Source organism: Centruroides vittatus, unplaced genomic scaffold (genome assembly GCF_030686945.1).
Source record: "Centruroides vittatus isolate TY-2023 unplaced genomic scaffold, ASM3068694v2 contig_1074, whole genome shotgun sequence".
Classification (NCBI taxonomy): domain Eukaryota; kingdom Metazoa; phylum Arthropoda; class Arachnida; order Scorpiones; family Buthidae; genus Centruroides; species Centruroides vittatus.
The window spans coordinates 1681481-1707050 of record NW_027120692.1 but is presented as its reverse complement, the minus strand read 5'-3'; the positions used below and the strand labels follow the sequence as shown (position 1 = coordinate 1707050).

The 25570-nt window shown below is 29.8% G+C and overlaps 1 protein-coding gene across 1 annotated transcript; it reads left to right on the top strand.

The window, feature by feature from the left end:
• Positions 1-1269: 1269 nt before the first annotated feature.
• On the top strand, positions 1270-20989 carry LOC136973396 (uncharacterized). The gene is made up of 6 exons (XM_067268120.1): positions 1270-1588; positions 5098-5406; positions 11275-11580; positions 14141-14428; positions 17308-17604; positions 19923-20989. The coding sequence occupies exons 1-6, from the start codon at positions 1297-1299 to the stop codon at positions 20015-20017; spliced, it is 1587 nt and encodes a 528-aa protein (XP_067124221.1). The 5' UTR covers positions 1270-1296; the 3' UTR covers positions 20018-20989.
• Positions 20990-25570: the final 4581 nt, after the last annotated feature.

Here is a 25570-nt window from a genome sequence, read left to right as displayed (position 1 = left end):
GAAAGTTCGCGGGTTTTTGCCTGGGTGTTGGCCGAGGATGTCGATGACAGTTCTCACGTTTTTAATAAAGTTTTTTGTTACTGTTCGTGTTTGTCTGCTTAGTTCTAAAGATCAGTAGGATCGAATGACAAAACATCTTGAGTTTTATGAAGATTAGTTCAATTTCTTTTGTTGTTTTTTGAGATATTGTTGGAGTAGAAATTTTTATAATGCTAGTTGATAAAAGTCAAATTAAAATGAGCAATTATTTATTGTGATATGGTTACAATGCTGGGCTGCAATTTTTAATAATATTTTTAAAATTTATTCAATTTAAAATATATGCTTTCCACTCAAATTAGTAGTGTTTTATCCCATACATCATATTTTTCCTTTAACAATAGAATCATGCCGGTCATCTATCTAACACCTTTCACGGGAAAATATTTGAATTGAAATAATTTGATGTCCAGTTTTCATCAGAAGTTCATGTATAGTTAATTGGGGCCTCCTGTCCCAAAGGTTTCTGTAGAGAACCTGATCTGAATTACAGATTCCGTCCCACTGGTTCGTCACCAGAACTGGAACAACCAAATATCGTAACACAAAAAAAAATCTTTAATTCCACTTTCGGACTTCACCATTCTTCCTCTCTCTCTCGTCCTCTCACCTACTCTGACTGTCCTTTTTCCCACCTTTCCTCTCTGCTTTTTTATGGCCCTTTGTCTACATTTTCTTATTACCCTTTACAACTCATGCAACTGGATTGCACATGGACCGACAAAACTGCAGTTGAGGTAGAATGAGGAGGTCCGATATCACTACAGTTTCCATAGCTGGTCTCATCTTTCATCTATCTAACTCTGTTCTCGAGATTAAGGAAAGACAGACAGACAACAGTGGGAATTTATAGATCTACAATTTTTTCAGATTGCAGTCCAACAAAAACGATTACTCAGGTATCAGTGTTTTGCCATGCACACGTATAAGAAAATATATTATATGGCTTGTTATATATTTTTATATTGTACTTGCACTGAGTTATTTTGTATTAATCTATTCCTTAAATTAAAATGGTTGGCAAGAATTTTCATGTAAAATTGGAAATTTAGAGAAAAATTAATGTTAGTTCAGTGGTCAACCAGTGGCTAAAACCATTGAACATCAGTAATTGGTCATAGGTTTGTGCCTCACCAGTGAGCTGGCCATGTGGAGTTTTTCAGGTTTTCTTCATGTCTCTAAAACCTAAATAAGGGCCAGTTTCCCCATAGTCTTTCCAGTATGTATTAAAAGTAAAAGTATTAATTTTTTTTCAGAATGTCAAGTACAAGACAACTAGCTGAGCTGAAGTTAATTGAACTGATTGATCAAGAACTAAACAACTCTAATTGCGTATCTATGGAATATATTTTGCAAAAACTGAAATCAGAATCTGCTGCTACAGAAAAGAAGTGTTTAAAACAATTTCAATGTGAAAAATGTGTGGAAGCAGCTCTTCAAAAATTTCCAGATTGTTTTTACATCAGTAAAAGCAACAATATTCTTAGAACTAATTCTATAAATCTTCCAAATAACTATTATGATAGATATGACAATTGTTTTAATATAGGCAAGTATAATATGAAAGTAAAATACATTTCAGAGCTCTCAACCTGTAATTTTCCAAAAAAAGCTGACAGCAAAATTTTAATTGAAATGTGATGATTTTGTCAAATTTGATGGTATTTTCTAGTGCAAGGCTTACAGAAATGATAATCCAAATAAAAACATCTGAGATGTAAAAAACTTACACCAAGTAAAAAATTATGAGAATTTAGATGACAATCAAGGCCCATAAATTTCAAAGATTAGCAACACCCTCCCTCTAGCACGAAGTCCAGAAATAAATACTATGTGTAACATCAACAACTAATTAGATGATTACTCTTCCTTTAAATTATGGCATTCTTTTTTGAATATATTTAACCCAATCATGATAGCTAGTTATCAAAAATGTTTGTTTAGCATTAAATATTTTTCATTTCTTTAATATTATTATTATTCAGTTTCTGTACTGTTTAAAAAAAAAAAACAGTGTAGAAACTGAATAAATTTTTTCCAAAGTTTATTATTATTAAAACAAAGTATAAAATGAAACAATGCTTTTCTTCTTTCTCATCTGTCTAAGGATGAGTTAAGTCGGGGATGGGCAGTCCACAGCTTGCATAAAATATGAATAAATATATCAATTTGCCAACTTAAGAAAGTATGCAGGAAAAATTCAAACGTTATTTTCTATGTATGTGAATAGTTTTCATGCAATGAATTTAGTAAAAATTAAAACAAGAAACCGACTAACAGACGCATCAAAACTAATTTAAAACCAGCAGTGACTAATATTTAACCAAATATTTCCAATATATTACATTTACATCAATTCCAGAAGCTAAATTAAGTATACTTATGCTAATTTATAATAATATATAGGTCTACAGTGTAAATAAATAATTGCAATTACTGGCGTTTTTTACCTCTTTTCTCTTGTATGCGACCTGCATCAGTTCAAAAGTTTTGAAGTGCACCTTACATAGAAAAAGGTTGTCCATCCCTGGGTTAAGTCATGGATTGCTCTTTATGCATTTGTCCATATTTGGTAGAATTCAGAAAAGGTTGTTCAATGCTTTTAAAGATTAATAATTTGGAAACATTGATGAAAGAAGTGGACAAATTTCAATATAGCAGACACATGGACATCACCCCTTGAAAAGTTAATTGTCTACACAAAAAGTGGACAGTTGAGAGCTCTGCATTGATATTGAAAATTAAACAAGTACTGTTGTTTATTCAGATGTAATTTTATTTAATTATCAGTAATTTTTTATAATGCTAAATTTCTTATTGTGTAAATAGTTTTTACTTAGATTAACTAATACTGATTATAAGCTTAGTTTAAAATTATATCACAAAATTGATGATAATTTACCATAATAATAGTTACAATACAGAAATTAAAGTTATTTTAATATTGATATAAAATTTTAGTTTGAAAATTTTAATTTTGAAATGTTAAACTGAAACAAGTAGCATCTTTTTAGATTTGATTCCCATAATCTGCCAAAATGTGGGGAATGAGGAGGAATAAAGTACCAGCTTATACCTTGATTACAAATTGAAATAACTTCCTGTTTAGTACTATCTTTATTCAAAAATTGAAGTAACTCCTGAAGCTCATTGTTAGCAAAGTTTGTACCGTTATCACTAAATATATCAGTGGGCTTACTTCTTCTTGAAGTAAACCTTCTCAAAGCTGCTATAAAAGCTGCAGTTGTCAAGTCACTTACGACCTCAAGATGGACTACCTTTTCAAAATTATGTTATGTAATAAATGATCGTTGTGTTTATGCTTCTTGTTTCTGCTAAAAAAGACACGACAAAATTTGCTTTAACTAACAGTCACCATACTAAGTTCTCATTCTTGCCTTTTCTCATGAGAGTTATGAGACCCATTTATTAATAATTTAACAGTGGTTACAGTTGTAGAAAATGTATAAAAATTAGTTAAAATTAAATTATCGAGCATTCAAACAGTAGTAAATTTACAAAACATAAATGTGAGAAAATAACAAAAAAAACACAATATCTGCAGGGTGGTGACATCCATCACCACACCATTCAATATTTAAATAATCAATTTGACACTGCTTTATTTATTGTTTAAAAAATATTATAGTGTGTCTTAACATTTTCAATATATATATCTTTGGAATTTATAATGAGATATCAATTTCAATTTAAATTTCTAACATAAAAATTTCAGAACACACAACTATTTTCTAGTTTATTGCCATAAATAAAACATTCTGAAAATTGGATGGCTGAGATAGTTAAGATATCATCTTACCACTCTGAGGACCTAATCAAATCTAAGCAAGCAATATTTGGAATATTTCAAGGATGGTCTAACTGGTTATGCTGGATATGTCTCCTCGTCACCTGAATATCCTCATTGTGGACCTGGCCAAACTAGAATTGGTATGATTAAAAACAATTCTTTCTGCCCTGTAGACACTAAGAGGGAGAAAAATAAAAAATGAAAATAGAACATTCCAGTTATTGTATAATGATGACAATGAGTTTCAAACAAGTTATAAGTTTAGTAGATAAGTGGTTTTATTAATTGTTTATGAATTCTCATGAAATGCACATTATTCTAATTATAATTAGAATAATTTTTAAATAATTATTAAAAAATGTTTAATAAGGAAAACTCTCGATATAGCAGGAAAACCTCTGATTCTCAGCAACTGTTTAAATCACATCTTAAAATCATGTTAAAATCACAAATTATAAACAATATACAAGCAGTAAAAATAGAAATCAATTACATTGAATTATCATTTATTTTATCTTATTTAAGTCATATTCATTTTAATATAATGTTTCATTACATTTTTTGCTCCATTGTGATACTTTGTTTATTGATAAAAATTTTATTTTAGATTTTAAATTTATTTATTTAGCTATTACAATTATAAATATTAATTAACAACTCAAAACTGGATATAATTAATAAACAAGGCAAATGAAACCAAATTTCAGCACACAATTGTATGACAGCAAATGATTGAAAATGTTTGCTGTCTTACAATTTTGAGTTAATGTTACCCTAGGTATACAAAATGGTGGCTCATTTCCGATTCCAGCAATCAGAAGACGGAAAAGTGGGGACACATGTTCTAACTTAACCTATTCTAATAATTTGGTTGCTAATAATTATGGTAATTTATTAAAATAGGTTAGGTTAGGTTAGAACGTGCGTCCCCACTTTTCCGTCTTCTGATTGCTGGAATTGGAGATGAGTCACCATTTTGTATACCTAGGGTAACATTAACCCAATTTGGTGCTGGAATTTGGTTTCATTCTCTTTGTTTATAAATATTAAATATTATTAGATGCAAACATCTCTTATGTCCCACAAGGTTGGACAACAAATTAAGTAATAATTATTGTTAAATTTCTATATGTTTTAATGATTTTTTTTTAACCATTGCTATTGATATATTTTTATAAATTTTTAATGTTTAACTTTTTAAACAGTTTGACTATAAGGAAGATAATTGCTGTTTAATATCATTCTAGGCTCAGCTGTTAATGAAGTTTTAACAGTTTTAGAATGTTTACTAGCAAAATTGCAACTGTATGAATTTTTAATTGAAGTTGTGGGTCCACAGAAAGAGCATTATCTGGATTATATTGAAAATGAATTTTTCAAGAAATATGATAATTTCAGAAATATTTTTAAATGCCAACATTTTCTAATAGAAGCAATAAAAGAATTTCATGATATTTTTCTAATTAAATTTTATGATAAAATTCAAAAGTATTCTATTTATTCAAAATATACTGTAGAATACAGTGAAGGAGGATTATGGAAAGTATTTAATTCAGGTAATTATTTAGTAATATATTTTAAATCTGTTTATTAAAATAGGTAATCTATCTTGGTCAGATCAAAAAGATATCCAGATTGATTTTATAGGCTATACAATAATGAAACATTTTTAAATGTTACTTCACATTTTCCTATATGTTTGTACCACATACTAATGCCAATTCTTCATGTATGGTCATTGCGTTGCACACAGCATTGCTTGTTGATATTGAATTTACTGCATTTTCTAGATTCAAATATGTTGTGTATAAACATATTTGAGTTTTGAAAAAACATTTAGGTAAAACAAGTAGTGAAAATATATCATATGATTAAATTTGTTTATAGGGAAATTTTATGAGCTATTCTTATGAATAATTTTGCTACTTGAAAGATGAAGGGCGAAACAATCACAGAATAAACTCTAATTATCTCAGTGAAAATTTCTTTTATTACCACATCAAAGAAAACTTACATTAATTGAAGTTTTTATTGTATAGTTTTAACTTGTTTTTGGAGTTGATAATTCTGATAACATTAAACAATTGATAACAATATCCATAATTATAGTAATGAGAGTCTACTGTATATTTAAATATGTCCTCCAAAAGGCCAAACAATCAGAATATTTTTGTGACATCTCTGAATAAATATGCCACAAATTAACCAGAAAAATGGCACTCTTACTGAAGAGACAATATCATAAAATAAAATAAACAACCATTCAAACTTCAGCAAAAATTCTTTAATCTTAAGAACGTTTTCAAACGCATTAAGCGTCCATCTTAAGTTACTTCGTTTGAAATCAAATATGCTTAAGATTAAAGAATTTTTGCTGAAGTTTGAATCGTTGTTTATTTTATTTTATTTTATTTAATGGCACTCTCTTAGTTGGCTCATTTGTTATGGAAATGTATCTTTACTCTCAGCCATCAGTTGTATCACTGGTGTTGGCTATTTTACATTAGATTCTTCCCAAGAATCTAAGATGTAGTAATGTATCAGTATAGAATATATGCATACCAAGCAATACATTTGTAATTGACTGATGGTGATTTTTCCAATTTTCAGATCTTCTAAGTGCTTGCATAAATGTTTGGAATAGCACCTAGTGTGTTGATGACCACTGGTGCCACAACTGCTAGTTTGTGGTATCGCGGGATAATAAGGTAAAAATCGCGCACAGAAGAGGGAAAAATCGTAATGATATCGAAGTCCTATCCAGACTGGAGGTCAGGAGCAACCTGGAACCTCCAGATCATACAGACAAGGCAGTTTAATTTTGGTATTAAGTTTTTCGGATAGATGTAATCAGTATCTACCAGGCGATTCTGAATGCAATGTGACGGGACAATTTGCCGAAAATTGTATTGACTTTGTAAATGTTTTTTTTTTCTGTAAAATATTAAATATTGTATGTTGTTAGTATAGTTTATAATCTGTAGTAACTTGATCCTTGTAATAGAAAAGGAGGAAATGTAGCGTGACAAAACAATTTGTACGGTAAAGATTGTTGTATGTCGTGGTAGTATTGTTTAGGTCAAACCGGCTTTTGTGAAGCGCAGTTTGAACCTTGTCGGTGGGAGGTGTAAAGGTCGCTTTTAGCGTCCTGAGTCGAAAAGCCGCACGACAGGATAATTAGTCCCACCTGGAGCTGGGGCCATAAACGGCCGGAAGGATCAAAGGAGTAGCATCTCCGCTTAAGGGTCATGTGTTGGCCACGTGCCGGCCGGCTTGGGAAAAAAATGTAAATAAAGCACGGACGCAAATGTAAGCTACGTCGGCGGGAAATAGGGCGGATGTCTTTGAAAGCTCTAAGAAAGGGAAGGAACTGATTGGTCGCAGGAGGTAGTAGCAGGATCCCTTAAATTGGTAGGGTGGCGAGCAAAACGGAGAGAAAGGGCGAGAGACCGGATACGTGGTGATCTCTGACACTAGGTAAGCCTTTGAGGTGTATAGAGAGAGCGTTCTCCTCTTGGAAAGTCCTCCGGAAAAAGGTTAGTGTAGAGACGGACGGCCACGCGGTTGAGCCATCTCCGGAAAAGCGACTTGAGTTCCCTGGACAGACAAGCCGACGTGCGGCATCACAGCTTTGTTACAGTAGCGTATGTAATGTTGTTGAACATTGTACAGACTTTGTAAATATTTGTAGTGTAAATAAACTGTATATAACTACTTGTTGAGTGTGGAGGTGTAGCTTTCCTCGAACCATCTAACGGACATTCTCGAGTCGTAAAGAACAACTCGAGACAGAACATTCGTAAAGATCTGGACGGATAATAAGGATCTTCACTGTATAACCTTTGAATTCAAATTTTAGATTTTGATATTTTATCTTTTCTTGTTCATTTTCTTCAACTCAGGAATCTCCTGGTATGACAATGTTTATGATCCACACTTTCTTTTTCTCTACAACAGTTCTATCTGGTGTATTATGTGCTAAACCTTCGTCCATTTGTATTCTGAAGTTCCACAGGAACTTAACTTCATTGATTTTTCATTGTCATGATCCCACTATTTTTTTGTAGTCTATACAAGGTAGTTTTGGAAGATGTTCCAGTGGATCATTTTAGCAACTGTATTATGGCATTGCTTATAGTCAGTTTGTGTGAGGAGCTAAGAATATGGTCCACAGTTTCTTCTGTTTTTGCATAATCTGCACTTTAAGTCTGTTGTTGATTTTTCAATTTTTCCTTTGATTGCATTGTTCATATAGCCTGTTCTTGGGCAGTTGGTATCAAGTCCTCAGTTCCTGATATTAACCATCTTCAACATTTTTCTATATCCACTTTTCCTTTGATCATTATTATTTATTATTACATAATTCTTATCTCACTGTCTCAATCATTAATGTCATTTAGAAAAACAATGTTTAAAATATAGAATATTTTGTTAATAAATAATTTTGCTAATTTTGAAAAGTTAATTTTGTTAATAAATAATATTTTGTGGTCTGAAGACCACGTGTTCTGTTACTTAACCGACTCGTAACCAATCCCTTGGGTGGTTCACAGTGTAAAGAAGGGAGAGGCACTCATAGCGTAAAAGCTTCCTGTCGTAAAAGTTAATGGGAGAAGAGGAGATATGTGGTCCAAAGATCACGTGTTCTATTGCGTGATCCTTGGGTGGGCTGCAGGGTAAAGAAAGGATGGGCCGCGTTTTCGGAAGAAAAACAGAGAGGGGGAAGGAGATCGCGCATGCTCAAGGGAAGAAGAAGGACTTTTTCGGAAGAAAGAATAGAGAGTAGACGTGTAGACGATAGAGTCGCGAGATTGTTTTTTTTGTGTGTGTTGTTTCTTTTGTTTTAGTGTCTGTTATAGCGAAGGGACAGAGTAGTGATTGGAAGGACTGAAATAAACTTTAAGTTCCTTGCATTGGAGTCATAGAGTGAGTGATTTATTTCATTGAAGTTTCTTTTTATTTTGTTCCTGCACGGGGAATACTCTAAAGATCGAGTACTTCCCCACAATTTCATTATTTAATGTATGTTTATTTTTTCTATATATTAGTAATAAAAATTAGCAATATATAGAATTTAATCACTTCAAAAAACAAGGGAACAAATTTTATTTTTTGTACATTAGTAGTACCAAGTAATCATACAGATGTTTAGTAATAGTATCCATCTATCTCCATAGAATTTGGTTCAGTTGTAAGGAGATACATTAATCCAATCTTAATATAGTTCATGTCTAAAGAAATTCATTAATTAATATTGTTGAGTTTACCATAAAATTACACTACTAATGTACAGATAATTGCTTATCATCTATTTTTCATTTTTCTGAAGACAGATCAGATTTGTCAATAAAAAAGTTTATAGTTATGTAAGTCAACAAACTAACTTTTTGTCATAAAATGCATAATTATATATTGTGATTTCATGAACAAATTAACTAAAATTAATTCATAACAATGATAATTATTGTAGTAAGAAAAAATAGTTTTTATTCAGACTTGTTGATATTTAAAAATTAGGTGTGTATATAAAATTTTAAGTCAATACTTAGCAAAATACAGTCAGACAATTGATACCATAAGACTAATGCTGTTTTTTAATTATTGTATGCAGTTTTTGTGAAACTTTGAATATTCATGTTATAAGAATTCTACAGGATAGAAGTTTATTTTGTAGTTTGACTTTGGTGTGAAAACATGATTATTTTATTTCTTTAAGATTTTTATCTGATTATTGTATGTTTATCTATATAGTTTTCAAATCTATTATTTAAACATTTTATAAATATGCAAAATTAATGACTAATTCTCTAAATAGTAAGAATTAGTAGGATATATTTAACACATTAAACACCACAGTAGTGGGCCATAGTCCTTTTTTTGAACAAAATAGCATAAATACATTGGCTATTTAATATAATTTTATCTGTATTGTTAAAAAACATTTTTTTTCTCAATTTTTAGGCATGTGGCAAAACTGCAACATGTGGCCTGAATGATTTTTTTTTTGATCATGTTATGTCATTTTGTATGATCACCAGCTTTGAATTCAACAAAACTTCTATCACATTCATGGTTGCTTAAATGGACTGATACAAATCCAGGAAAATAGAATAATCGCTGAAATAATATACAGTGGAACCTCGCATAACGAGCAAAACAAATTTAAAAATTTGTCTCACTTAACGAGCAATGTTTCGCATAACAAGTGACGAGGAGAGGGGAAGTCCTGAATTGTGCGCATGCTCCATCAGTCTGTGTTTAGCACTCGTTCTGCTAGCATCTTAGAGTCACTTGTAATCTCACATTTTTCCAAACTTGTGTTCACACATATTACTTATAAACATCAACAACCAAAGCCCATTATATAATAAACATCCCAAATGATATGCTAAATTCTTAGGCTACATAAAGGCTATAATTAAATAATAGAAATTAATTAATTTGACTAGAGGTAGGCAGTTATGCTGCCATCTCTTATTAAATTTTAGAATTGTCTGAATTAAAAATTAACTACTTATAATTATTAAATTTAATATGAGATGGAAACATAACTGCCTATCTCTAGTCAAATTAATTCATTTCTATTATTTAATTATAGCCTTTACGTAGCCCAAGAATTTGGCATATCGTCTGGAGTGCTTATCAAACATATTATCTGTGAGTTTTTTTTTGTCTTCTGCAAATTGAATTCTCATATCAGGTTGGTTCATTTCGCACTAGAAGAAAAGATGATGGTGATTCACGCTTATTAACAATGCATATTGTATAAATTTCTTTGGATAAACATTATACATAAAACATTTAAGTATTTTTTTCCAGTGTGGAATGTATTATCGTATTTTACATTAATTTCTATGGGAAAATTTGTTTTGCTTAATGAGTGTTTCGCATTATGAGTACGACTCTGGAACGAATTATGCTCATTAAGCGAGGTCCCACTGTACCATTTGTATTTTTATTACTGTTTATGTTCACTGAGAGATAATGAAGTCTGTTTCTTGTATATTTGTTTGTGTGTTTTATATTTTTACAATATTGTACTTATTCATGTTCATTGTAAAAGAAAAACATTAGAAAGACAAATTTTGCTTATTTTTCATATTTTTTGGGAGAAAAAAATTAAATTCCTATTAGTATTCTATCATTAAAAAATGTACTGGGCCAAGTGCACTTTTTATTCCCACGGGCTATGCTTTAACTATTTCCAATATTTTTATATGGCTAGCATTTTGCAACAATGTAACACAACTTAGATTTCAGTGTATAGTGTGTATTGCATTTCTGCAATGCACAACTTGGGTGAATTGCTGGGCAACATATCATGTGTTGCCCAGCAAAATGTGTTAAATAAATACAGATAGAGTAACTTCCTTCATAGTAATTCCTAATTTTTTGACTGAAGTACTTTGTATTTTATTTTTCAGATTGTTTATTACAAATTATATGTTCAACATTTCTACAGTTGACAGCTGAGATAGAAATAATTATAATTTTAAAAGAACATTCCTTTAAAGAGCCACTTCATTTTCCAGATTTATATAAAGCAAGAAAGACAGTATCACAGTCATTTTGTGATTATTTTACCAATATAAATATATTGAAAACGTTTATTTCACTTTTGCCAGATTTATTTTATATTAGCAGAAGAAACAGAGTTTTCCTAAATGAAAAAGTTTCTAATCCAAAAACATATTGGTATAATAGTAATAGGAGTAGAATTGGATTATTTGGTAAGAAAGTTTAATGATTACAAAATTTACATTTTTGATTAATATTTTGTTATACCATAATTTCCTGCTTATAACCCTCCCTTGAATAAATGCTGAAAAAGTTGCCAAAATGGAAATGAAACTTTCAAATAACCTGTGCTATCATACCCACACCTGTAAAACAAGCATTGAAAATAAGACACTTACTTATATGCAGTTTAGAAAGTATCAGTGGCATGCGGTAACATTTGATGATAGGGAAGCTGTGCCGGCTCTGGATAGAATCATAGGAAGCGTTATACGATATTTTGGTGTGTTTCATCCAAGAGCTAAACCGTGTGAGGTTGGTGCTCTGTAAAGTGCATGTGCAAATGCGTATAATTTGGCTACTTTACATGATTCAAATATTTTCTCTGTGGAAGCTGTCTCGTATTTAACAATACAGTGCTTCCCATTGGGAATATGCATATACGAATTTATATTCGAATATACAATAGCAATCTTATCATTTTTTTTTCACATGTAGTGTAGAAATTTGTAATAAGATACATATATTATAATAAAATATTAATTTTAATTAATTCAAAGTACGTTAAAACATGAAAATAATTGCACAATATGTATTTATATTTTAGAAAATACAAGGGAAGCAGCACTTCCACAGCTACCATGGACACTGGAAAGTATCAACCCAATTTTTTATTTACATTGGCATTTCATTGTACTATACATCTAATTATAAAATAAGTGAAATGGAATAAACAGAATTTTTGGGATAGAATTACCTAAACCAGTGATTCTCAAAGTGGGGGTCGCTGAAAAATTGATGCAAGATCAATTTTTTCAAATATTTTATAAATTTACTTTGGATTCATGTTTAGAAATAATTGAAATAAAAAATATATAAAATAATTTTTACTTAAATAAATTGCACATATAAATAATAAAAATAATATAAATATTTAAATACGAGCCTAACCCCCTCCCTCCGGGATGTTTTTTGACACATACTTATTCTTCGAGGGTCCTTTGAAATTTTTTAGTGCATAAGGGGGGTCGCGGTCCAAAAAGTTTGAGAACACTGACCTAAACTATATTAAAAGTCAAAAATACAAAAAGGCAGCTGAGTGACAAAATTTTATTATTTGTTTAATTTCTGTTTTATTTATATAATAACGCAATAATGATAATTGCAAAAATAAACTTTAAATTTTGTTTAGTTAATTTTTTTGTATCATTAATATCCACAGACAGATTTGAGTTATTGCTTAACTCTTTCTTTGTTGTAAACAACCAAAATATGATAAAATCATGTTAACTTCTAAATAGTTTTCTGAGAATTATTATGTAGAGAGAGGATTATCAGCTTTTAAGATAAAAGTAGAAGTGTTTAATAATGTTAATTAAAGCATGAATATAAAAATTAAAGCAAGTATAGAAAATGAACAAGAAAGAACTAAATTGAAGCATGTGTATTGTATGCTTGTTGATTTTTGGAAAAGTTGCAATGACAGATGAATATATCTAAGTGCATAAAGAAATGTTTAACACAGGAGTTCCCAAAGTGGTCAATATTTATTAACCCAAAGGGATAAGACATTTTTTGAGGATTGATTGAAAATGGATCATTAAAAATTATTAGTCTAATGGGTTATGTATATATAATAGGTTCAGGATGATGTAAATTTGCATACTGTAAACAGATCTTTTCTATGAAAATGGTGTGTGGACAAATACTGGCTTGCCAGATTTATTATTAATTGTATTAGCAAGAAAAAGATTGAGAGTTGATAAGAAGTCAAGGAATCCTTGAAGGGGCCAACAGAAAAAATGTTTGAGGAGCCCTTGGATCTAAAAGTATATTTGATAGCTTTGTCTTTCAAATTTACTTTTAGATACAGATGACCTGTGAGCTATTTGCAGGAAATTATGGTATATTTAATCTTTTGTAAAACATTAACATACAGAATTAATTATTGCTTTGTGATAATTAATTCTGTGTGTTAATGTTACCTTAGGTAGCCAAGATGGCGGCTCGTCTCTAATTCCAGCAAGGAAACAGTGGGATGCACGTTCTAACCTATTCTAATAATTTGGTTGCTAATAATTATGGTAATTTATTAGAATAGGTTAGGTTAGGTTAGAATGTGCATCCCACTGTTTCCTTGCTGGAATCAGAGATGAGCTGCCATCTTGGCTACCTAAGGTAACATTAACCATCACTTTTAGTACCATATTGCATGAAATAATTTTTTACTAGTAAAATATTTTAATTTTGAACATTTTTTAGAGAGAGAATATTAGAGATAATTTTAATTATTTTAAAAATAAAATATTTATCATTCAAAATTAAATTCTTATTTGCATATATTTCTAACCATATAAAGTATCTATTGAATAGTTAAAAATTATTTAAGAATTTCTGATGAAAGCATTCAGTATTTAATAATCATACTTAATATTTAAGTTGTTCAATAATTCTAATTCTTTATTCATAATGCCATTAATAATAATCTTTAATCACAAATATTATAATTTCTTATTTTATTGATATGACTAATAACAGTCTGTTTTTCTATAGATTGTTTATTACAAGAATTAATGAAAATTTTCAATAATCAACTATCGCTTTATAATTTGGCTCAATCTCTAAAATTAAAATTGCAGAAAAAAATTCATATACCATTGAAAGAATTTGATATTAAGAAGCTATATTGTTACTGCAATGATTTAAAGGAAGCTGAACATTTGAGAAAAGATATTTTAGAATTAACTGGAATTTTTCACTTAAGTGCTGTCAAAAATGTATTATTGGTGGAAAATAATTGGAATAATAATGGTATTCAATTACATCACAAACCAAAATCAGGTAATCACTGAACAGTAAGTTTTGCCATTCAGTAGTCTAGTTTATTCTAGCTGTACACTAGGTTAGTTTCTATTGGTAATGATATCAAGTTAAAAATAAACTGACATTCTAACTCATCATCTTAGGCCAGCCTCATGCAGTCTGTTTTTAAATGTGTGTGGACACTACTTCTAACAACTGATTTGGATTTAAGTTTCAGTCATTTGTCTTTTAGTGACAGTCAAATGATAATCCTATGATCTTCTGATGATGATCATGTCCTTCTGATAGATTCTGTGCTGGACTTCTCAGTTTGAATGTCTTCCTCATTCCATCACTCTCCTATTTGAGATCAGTTATTGCACTGTGACCAATTCCATTAGAAATATCATGGAAGAATATAGTCATCTCATTGATTCCATTAATTTGAACTTTCTCAAAGCCTGATAAATGTTTGTAAAGAGCTCTGACTTTATACCATGGAATAACACTTTATAAACAACTTAAAAACAGAGTATGAAAACATAAGTATAAATAAAAAATTATCTACTACATCACTACATTATTTACTACAAAAATGTTCTCTTCATTAGATATATCATTTTTCTGTATATTGCATAAATGAGAAATTGTCATTATCATAATTATCAACTGATACATTCCATAAAATGTTAAGTCTATAGACCAATGATTTTCAACTGATGTGCTGCAAAGAGGATTATAGTTGTGCTGCGAAAATTTTTGAAGGTTATTAAACAAATTATTTTCGAAAGAAGCCCAAAGAATAATAAGTGTATGTGTCAAAATTAAAACCTCTTTAAATTGATTATAGGAGTTTTTCATTGTTATGGTAAATAAACGTATATACACAATGTAGTAGAAAATATATATTCATAAGCAAATTTATATGTACGTAACACTGGGTTATTCCAATTAAAGTGCAATTTTCTTTTAATAAAAACCATATCTATAATTGCCTATTTAGTTCAAATTATTTTAACTGAGAAATAGTGAGACATTGGGCAGGTTTATAAAGGCAGTTATCATGCCACTTTTAAATGCAAATTAAGACTTATGTGCTTGCTTTTCTTATGTAAATGAAAATTATTAAATTAAATAACTATTATAGTAACCTGCTGCTATTTTAAGGAAGAACAATACTGTTTTATTTAATTCACAAAATCAATTAGGTTAAGTGGTAAGTAAGATGACAATAGAATGTTTACAAACACAACTTTAAATCACATGATTTTTTCCTGAGGAAGTTTTTGCCGTGCAACCTAAAATAATTTAATTATAGGTTCAAGTGTGCTGTGAGATAGAAAAGGTTGAAAAACATTGCTATAGACTATCATAAAAATCATTCAATGTTTCTATGATGTAACATTTCCCATTTCTGTCAGTGTAATTATAATCTGAAAAGTAATTTGTATTTGCTGTTTAGGTAATTTCTATTAATAATATTTAATAATTTATGATTAATAGGTATTTTTATACCTATTAATTATGAATAGATATAAAAATTATACCTATAAAAGGAATACCTTTCTATTATATAAATTTAAAATATAAATTTATATTGTAAACCATTGAATAATTAGTAGGCCTATAATTAAACATTTCACTTAGTTTAAAAATTTATTATTGTAATTGAAATAATATCAATTTTATTAGATATTTTGCTTTGGTTTACTAGTCATAAAAAGCAGCCTATATTCATTAATAGTCAATAATATGCTTTAAAATTTTTAATAATAAAATTTAATTCTTGTTTTTCAAAATTCACCCAATTAAATGCAGTAAATTCTTCTTTTGTGGTTAATTCATTTGAAGGTTTCTCTGCAAGTTGAAAAACTATCTCAAATGGTGATTAAATACAATGTATTTGTTTCAGAGGATAGGTAAATCATCTGCTTATAAAAAGAAAACATTGAAAAAGTAATAACTTTTATTTTTCAGTTTTAACCATGTTTGTTCAAAATAGTACTAGATACATGCTTTTGATAATTGTAAATCAAAATATCACAACATATCTACAAATCTATGTAACTCAAATTCACATAAGTCAAGAACTTACTACATAAAAAATTTTAGTATATGACATATGAGGGACATCCAGAAAATAAAGAATGTTTGCCTATAAAAAAAGGAAATAAACAATAATGAAAGGAAAAAGTTTTATTAAGTAATTAGTACAAGACCAGTTGCTTTTCTACATGCATTGATTAAAGCATTTGTCATAGTGTGACATTAATTTTTGGATTCCTTTGTCATAGATTTCCACTGCCAATTCTTTCAGCCAGTTAGTGACATTTCTTTCACTTCTCATCCATTCTAAAACTTTCCAAATCCACCCTAAAAACTCTTTCAGCTTGGGAAAGGTGAAAGTCACTGGGGGCTAGGTTGGATCAGTATGGCAGATAGTTGAAAACATTCCAGCCAAAGTTCTGAATCACAGCTTGAATGACTGCAGTAGAGTGTGATTGCACATTATCTTTCTTGATTAAACATTAAACACATTTTGTTTACATTTGCTTTGTGCATAATGTGATTACCTTAGACTTCCATGATTTGTTTATGAATTTCTATAGGATGAACTCTTTACATGTTTAGAAAAATAATAATAATTCACATTTGGCAGGATCTTTGTATTTTAACCCTTGACAAAACAGTAGCAAAAAACCTGCTATTATCAAAACTCTACATAAGCTAAGCTAGCACTTCAGAGAATAAATTGACCTTGAATCGATGGCAGTAATTTACCTGCACAGAGTCCTATGTGCAAATGTTCTTTATTTTCTGGATGCCCCTCATAGAAATAGCTATATATAATTAAAAATAACGAACATTATTTTATTTGAATATTTAAAATTAATCTATTTCTTATTTTTATTTTCTAGAAAATTTTTTAGTTTATGCTAGCAGATCCTGTAGAAAAATACTGTCAGAAGTCCATTTATATTGTGCAATGGTTCATATTCTTTCCATCAGCTATTGCATAAAGCCCAATGATTTTTTATTATTAGAACCCAGTTTATGCCTAAACTATTCAATTACAGAAGAAACTGTACTTGAAATCATCCAAAAATATTCTGATGTGTTTTATATAAATGATAAGAATTTAATTTATTTTAAGTGTTATGACAAAAATACTGAAAATAACAATACACCAAAGGATAACTTTACAAGCCTTTCAGGTAAATTTTCATTGATTACCCTTTTGCAAGCTGTATATTAAAATTAAGTTTATAAAAATTTTATTTGAATATAGCTCATTAATGAACTAAATTTGTTACTTTTATATATTAAAGTACCCTATATATATGATATCAATTTACACAATTTCAAAAAATCAAAAGAAACATGAAATTAAATCACCAATCATTTGTATTTATGATTAAACCACCATACACACAACATTGTGTTCAGATTTTCACAGTTGCAGAATTCAAATATTTCAGATGATTTTGTCATCTTAACGTTTTTTAATTACAGTATACATGGATTTTTAGGACAATTTATTTAAGAGAATTGAAAATTGCCAACTCATTGAGACAGAATCTACTCAAAAGAGTAAAGAAAAGATGATCCAAATTTTTGTGTCAGTTGATACAGATTCTGATTAAATTGTTAGTTACTAATGATGCAATGAATATTCGGTTACTATTTGGTATTCGGCCTATTTTTTGCTATTTGGCCAAATACCGAATACCTAAAAACAGGAGTAAGAAATAATAAAAACACAGTAAATTAACATTTTGGTATTTAGATTATAATGTTATCAGGTTAGTGTTGTTTGTTTATATTTATTTATAACTTATAACCGCACAAAATAAAAAACAAAATAATATTAGTCACATGTATTCACAATTTATAATTACGAAGATCAACACACGTACACACCTATTCATTCGAGAATCATTGCACATCTGAGGGTCTGACCCTGCCTATCTTTCTTTTTAAGCGTTCGTCTTTGCTCTTCCTTTTCTCTTTCCTCTATTGCTCTAGTCCACGTACGCCTATGCATACATCATAATGTGCGTGCACAATACTTTGATTCATCACTTTTCCGTTGTAGATTTCCCATTTTACAATTACATGACTCGTAGCCTGGTGATAACGGAGAAAAGAGACAGATAGGACGTCGGTATAAGTCACAGTTATGATTTCACAGATTCAAGACAGCTTGGTAGCCTGAATGGCCCCAGGCTTTCGTCCATGCATGCTAAGTGACTTTCATTACAAGCATTTAGCATGAGAACAATTATTTGGCATTGACAACCGCAAATTTTATGCCAATAAGCTGCCTCGACTTGTTCGATTATGTTATCAACTCAATTTCATATTTATTTTCACATTTTCACTTTGCGGTCTTTTTTCCGTTATTTACACATGTAGGTCATTTCATTGTTATCCACATTTGATATCATCACTTATCACATACTGCCATGACACTCCTGTCTGTCTGCTACAACTGTCAAGAATTAATGCGATTGGCGAAGCGTAGTGACAGCGGGCCAATAGAGAGCAGGGTCCTTGCCATAATGTAGTTTGCGTGCCAATTTTCGTACGTGTGCTAATCAAGCTGAATAGTTCAGCCGAATATACTATTCGTTGCAACATTACTAGTTACAGATGTTGGAAAAATAATTCTTTCTAAAATTTCTTGCACTTGCTGCTTCTTGGTCATTCCAGGCTATTATAGTCTACAAGGTCATTCATATATTATTAGTTATTTGTACATATTATCAGTATTGATTTTATATTAAGCAAATTGTTGTTATATATTAACAAGCATTAAGGTCTGAGAAAATTCCAGAAATACTCAAACAAAATTTATTAATGATAATTAAATGATAACAGCAGATTCATTATCAGGCTAACCAAATATGTAGATATTGTGTAATTTGGACTAAAGATAGGTGATTAAGTTGCCATCTTGTATTAAATTTAATATTTAAAATTTATATTCTGGAAGAAAAGATTGACCCACAGCAGGATTCAAACCCTCAACTTCTACTTACCATACAGATATTTCACTCATCTGCATGGTAAGCAGAATTTGCAGGTTAGGAGCAAGGGTTAGTGGATTGATTCCACATAAATCAAAGGTTAGATGTATCATTTGGTATTGTATTAAAAATTCATATAGAAAATTATTAGTGTTATAAATTGTTATAAATTCAGACTATGAACTTTTTGCAATGACTTATCATTTTGTTCTAGAAATGCATTACACAATTAATAATTCAGTAATTATGCTTAGGAGATAGAAATGAAGGGGAGGAGAAAAGATACAGGAAAGTTGTTTAGATTTATTAGATACAAATATAGATTCAAATTTTATCAGTTATATTGTCTGAAATATTTAATAAGTTCAATTTGTTCCAATATTTTTATAATGAGTTGTAAAGGACAAAAAAAATTTAACAAATGAAAATTTGGTTTTTTAAACTAATTATGTATTGCTAAATATTATCATTTTTATAATAATAATAAATTTGTATTCATATAGAATCATCACATTCACCATCATCATCTCCTCAGAGGTGTCATCATCTCCTCGGAGGTATCATCAGTCAACAGTATCTTAAGTTCAGTCAGCAGTGAAAATTCTTCCATTAAGTCAGAACCAACAGGAAGTACAAAATCAGATATTACAATTCATTCAGAAGAAAATACAAAATCAGATATTACAATTCATTCAGAAGAAAATACAAAATCAGATATTACAATTCATTCAGAAGAAAATACCAAACTTGATTTTGATAACGAATGTAAAGAAAGTGAAAGTAACAGAAATGACACAGACAACAGTATGGATGAACCTGAAGTCTTCAAATTAAAAGAAAAGTATGAAAGTGCTATTTTAAATATTAAAAAACAACCACTACAGATAAATAATGATTGTAATTCTGATATTGTAGTGTCGGAAACAACGTATTATGATCAAAACAATGATCTTAAAAAAGGAATTTTTACTGTTCTGACAAGTTGTGGAACACTGTCTGTTTTTGCAAAATCTGAAGGTTACATTGAAACAGATGATGGTAAAACTGTGTGGATTATTGTTGATATTGTATATGAACATGGTAAACATGTAGAAAATTTATTTAATTTGCAAAACAGGCATGTAAATTTTATTGCAATAGAAGAGCCTGGAGTGATAGAAGATAACTGGAAGGCAATTCTTGTCTGGATTGGAAGAAGACCTACTAATGTTTCTTGTGCCATTACTTCAAGATGTGCTTGGGATAATATTAAATTATTATATGAAAAACGATACAAAGAAATTTCTTCTGATTTTCCTATTAGGGACTTGAATCCAAAATGTGAAAAAGTCAAGTTAGATTGAAATGATTCTGAAAACTTAACAAATCTTTCGAAAAAATTCTTTAAAAACAACGAATTACTAAATATTTTTTAAGTATTACTGGAAAGTTTTATAACAATAGCAATATTCACAGAATTTAATAACTAAATGTATGTATAAAGTTAATATATATTTGAATCTGGTTATTCCCCAAAATACCTTTACATCTAAGAATATTTATGGAATTTTACAATAATACATGATGCTACTACAATTTTGAATAAGATTCAAATTCTAATTCATAATGAAAATGTAATTAAGTTTAATTTGTTTCAAACATTAATCACAAGTTGAAAGATATGCAGTTTTCCTCTTGAGGATAAAAATGGCTATAAAAATTTCATATAATTCAGAGAAAAAAAATTTAATCTTATTATTATTCTGATGAATCTATTTTAATAAATGCAAGATAATGATCTGTGATATTTATGTGATAGTAAAAATAGAGATCATATGTATTAAATATAGTTTTATATATAAGATCAATTATTTATATATTAATATATTAATGTTTGAATTCTAACATAATGAATGTTAAATTTTCAATATTTAGAGTTTATATTGTTAAAAAAATATTTCTGTGCAATTTGTTGTACAGTTAATATTTTAGATTCTTTCAAGAAACAATATTATTATTATCAAGAAAATATATTTCACTTGTAGACAATACATATAAAATGTGTCTTTACACCATACGTCCTTTCTCACCAAATTCCATGGTGGAGTCGACCTTTTATTTGAGACTTCTGGAATTTGTCTTGTCCCTCATTAGCATGAGAAAGGACGTATGGTGTAAAGACACATTTTATATGTATTGTCTACAAGTGAAATATATTTTCTTGATTGTAATTCATCGTCCTGGTTTATTTTGAAAAAATATTATTATTATTAAATATTTTGTGGAACTTATACTTACAAGTACTGTCGAGTTTTAAATATTTGAATTGTTACTTCCAGAATAATAATTTAGATATTGGCTTTTCTTAAATAATAATCAGTTTTTTTAAATACAACTATACAAATTTGCAGATTGAGGAGATAATCCAAATTGATAAAATTTAATTTTTCCAAAAAATTTTATAGGTTTTTGAATTTTAGTGTTGATGAAATCATTTTAATATTTTATATAAATTTTTATGCATAAAATTAAATTCAACTGCACTATGACTAAAAGCAATTGTTAATATTGCCTGTATTGTTACAATATTTGATAAAAATTTTGTAATTTTTACAGTTTAATGAAAAAATACAGTATATTTGCATTTGAAGGTTTCTGTACGAAAAATTAGAATTATTGTTTTAGCATTTGAATATGATTTCCTGGAAAAAGGGCAAAAACACTTTTGTTCTATTCTAATTTGTTATTAAAGTGTTAAATTTTAATGTTCTGAGGTTATGTTGTTTATAAATTTAATAACATGAACACTAGATTATTAAAAACTTTATATAGAAATATTAGTTAATTTAATTTGCATGTATCATGAGGAATAAAAATAGATTTAAGAATGAAATTATAAAATATTAGAACATAACAGAATGACACAAAAGAACGTTTTGCAAAACAAGAAAGATTTCATAGAAACTTAACACATCACTGCCCTCATATTATATGGTAGTTATGGACAAAAAAGGCAATTGCCTGAAAACCCCACTAGCTGGGGTCCAAAACCAATCTTTTCTAAGAAAATATTTCCCCAAAACATTCCTTCCCAAAAAGAAAAAAATGTCTTTAGTCAACACTACGTGGGATGCTCTACGTTCAACTGTATGAGGAACACCTGTATGTATAAGTTGTTAAAATGTAAATTATTAGTGAGTTTGCCAGGTGGCGATCGTTGCTGATGCATCACGGGAACGGTACCTGAGCGCTCACTTTGATTGTAACGAGAAGGCAATAAACATAAGTGAGAAAACAATATGTAAAAATCGTTCAATTGCAAATAAGAACTAATTCTAAAAGGAGAGTTGCATTTCAAAAGGTAACTAATAAGATATAGATTGGTGTTTATCAATATTTTTTCCGATTTTTTTTTTTTGAATATTTTGCCACCGTAATCAGTAGTGCACTTCCCCTTCAAATTTTTTAAGGGTAAGGAAGGACACGTGTTTTTCTGACGAATCGGCAGCTAAAATACTAAGCGATTCACGGCAAAGTAACTGATACCATGTTAATCGTAGGAACAAAGGCTGTAAGCATTTTTTCAAACGATTCGGCAACACATTCATCTATCATACTTATTGTATGAAAAACAACTAAATGCTTTGCCCTATACCAGTAGTAGTGTTTTTTCATACAATAGACTATTTCTTTTATTGTATTCTTCTTAAACAGTTCATGAATTCTTTGATATTCTAACAAAATTTTGCATCAATTTTTATTTCACTAAATATAGTGTAAAATAAATTCTTTACGTTTTGTAATAATTAAGGTGGCCAACTTTTTTACAATGAAAAGGGGGACACAAATAAATCGAAGGAAAAAATATTGTAAATAAAAGAAACATTTTATTCATTGCAACAATAATACACTATACAGTAGAGAATGGAAAATCGGAATCAATTGGGGACTCGGGTTGTTCCGATTACCCATTATGTACGAAAAAATACATTAACCTGTCCGATGTTCAAATTTTTCTCCGTTGCGTGTCGCTTCCTGTTGAATTTTTCTCCGTTGCGTGTCGCTTCGTGTTGAATTTTCGTCGATTTTAAGCCTAAGGAAAATTTTTATTATAATAATCGAGGCTATCGTATCGTTAAAAATTATTTCTGCATTTTGTACAAACAAAATAAATATATTGAAGAATATAAAAACATGAAAATTATACTTTAGAAGTAAATTTAGTATCAAAAACGTTCGATTCAGCACGACACAGTCCGACTGAAAATCGTGCCGATTACCGGCGATTCCGATTACCAGTGTTCCGATTAACGACTCTCTACTGTAATAATCTCTACTGCATGCGTTTGTGCCGTGTTGTGTTTCGGTGAGAAGTAAACAAAGCTACTTGCATGCAGCGCACCTTTCTCAAGGTCTCCTGTGCAGAGAGCACATGCGTTTCATAATCGCGTCTTGCTGCATTTTATCAAGCCTTGATAAACCGTCATGTCAAATACAAACACATCACATCACATTACAACGGATCGGCTCGGCATCAATCGAATATGAAGATTTACAGATTAGTCTTCAAATATCAAAAAGGAGGACACTTTTCGAAGGAGGACAGAACTTACAAAAGGAGGACAGTTGGTCACCTTAATAATAAAGCCTGTGTTGTACAGGGACGGACTGGCCATGTGGAAAATTCCACATGGGCCGTGTTTTCTAAATATGTACATAATGTACCGTTTAGTTAAGTTTAATTTTTAAAAAAATTCATTTATTTTTTCGTTAAGTAAGGTAAATTTCAATTTTTAAGTGTAATATAGGTATATGTGTTCTGTATCATTTTATCCGGCCCTACCCGTAACCGAAGTTAAATTAGTTCGGCCGACCTGAGTCAAACACTACATTAGCCCGATTCGGCCCAAACAGAAAGCATCCTAGGAGAAAAATAATCAAAACTACCTTCTAAACAGAGAAAATTGGTCATTTGTTTACGTTGCTATAAACTAGTCACCACTCCTATGAATCTTAATGCTAAACTATGGAAACACGAGTTATTAGTTTTGTACCTAGCCGCCAAAGCGATGATTGTAGTTATAACAAATTTAATGGCCACTTATATTATTTTCTTTATTTTAGGTAAGTAAAAAATGTTATTCAATAATAATTTCTATATATTCCAAACGATTTAATTAAAAATAATCTATTTTGTAGTGTGAGGCCGGGACCTCACCCCCTCTCCGATGGGAAACTGGTTGTCCAGCTAAAGCCAATAAATCGGTGATTTATTTCGTAAACAGGAACAGAGTGTAAGACGATTTAATTGTCGCATTCCCGGACCAAATTGACACGTCCCCGATCGTAGATCGTGGAAGGTGGGAGAGAGAGCGACCGGGGAAAGTTCGACGGTCATCTTACACCGAGTTCAAAGCACATTAGATCAAAATTTACGGGACCGTCAAATATTCCTGAAAACTCATTTCAAAAATTAAGCATTATTTTAATACAGTTTAATCCAGAAGCAACTCAACACAACATTATTTCAAAATTGCAACATTTTAAATCGTCATGGAATATTTTAAAGGAAAATGTCAGTGAAACTTATATAAAATTAAACGAAAATGAACATTCTACTGATGATCAAGTAAAAAACGATAAAAATGCGATTTTATCCTCTTACTGCAAAGCTTGCAAAAATTGCCCTATTTGTTGTTATAATATATTATTCAGGTATAACATGTTAAGTGGCGCTTATTCTATACTTAGTCAAGCATACAATATCTATGTCTGTAACACAAGTGTCCTGTGAACACAAGCTTTCCTACGTTAAAATTCGTCACAAGCAGGCTAAGATTAAGTATCTCGCAAGAAAATCCAGAAGCCTTCACGTTAATGTCAGTGGAGAAGGATTTTTTAAACGAAATACTTTCTGATGATTCCATTAATATTATTGCTCAACAAAGCAAACTTATAAATGAAAAATTAATGTTGTAGAATGTAAACTTTTGCTTATTGTAATTTTTGTCAATGTTGTATTTTGAATATATTTAAATATAAATAGAAAAAATACATTTTTTTAATTATTATTATTATTTATGGGCTGGACGGGTAATAAATTTTCCACACAAAAATTTTAGGGCCAGTCCGCCCCTGGTGTCGTATTAATTGAATAGAAATGCACTAATCG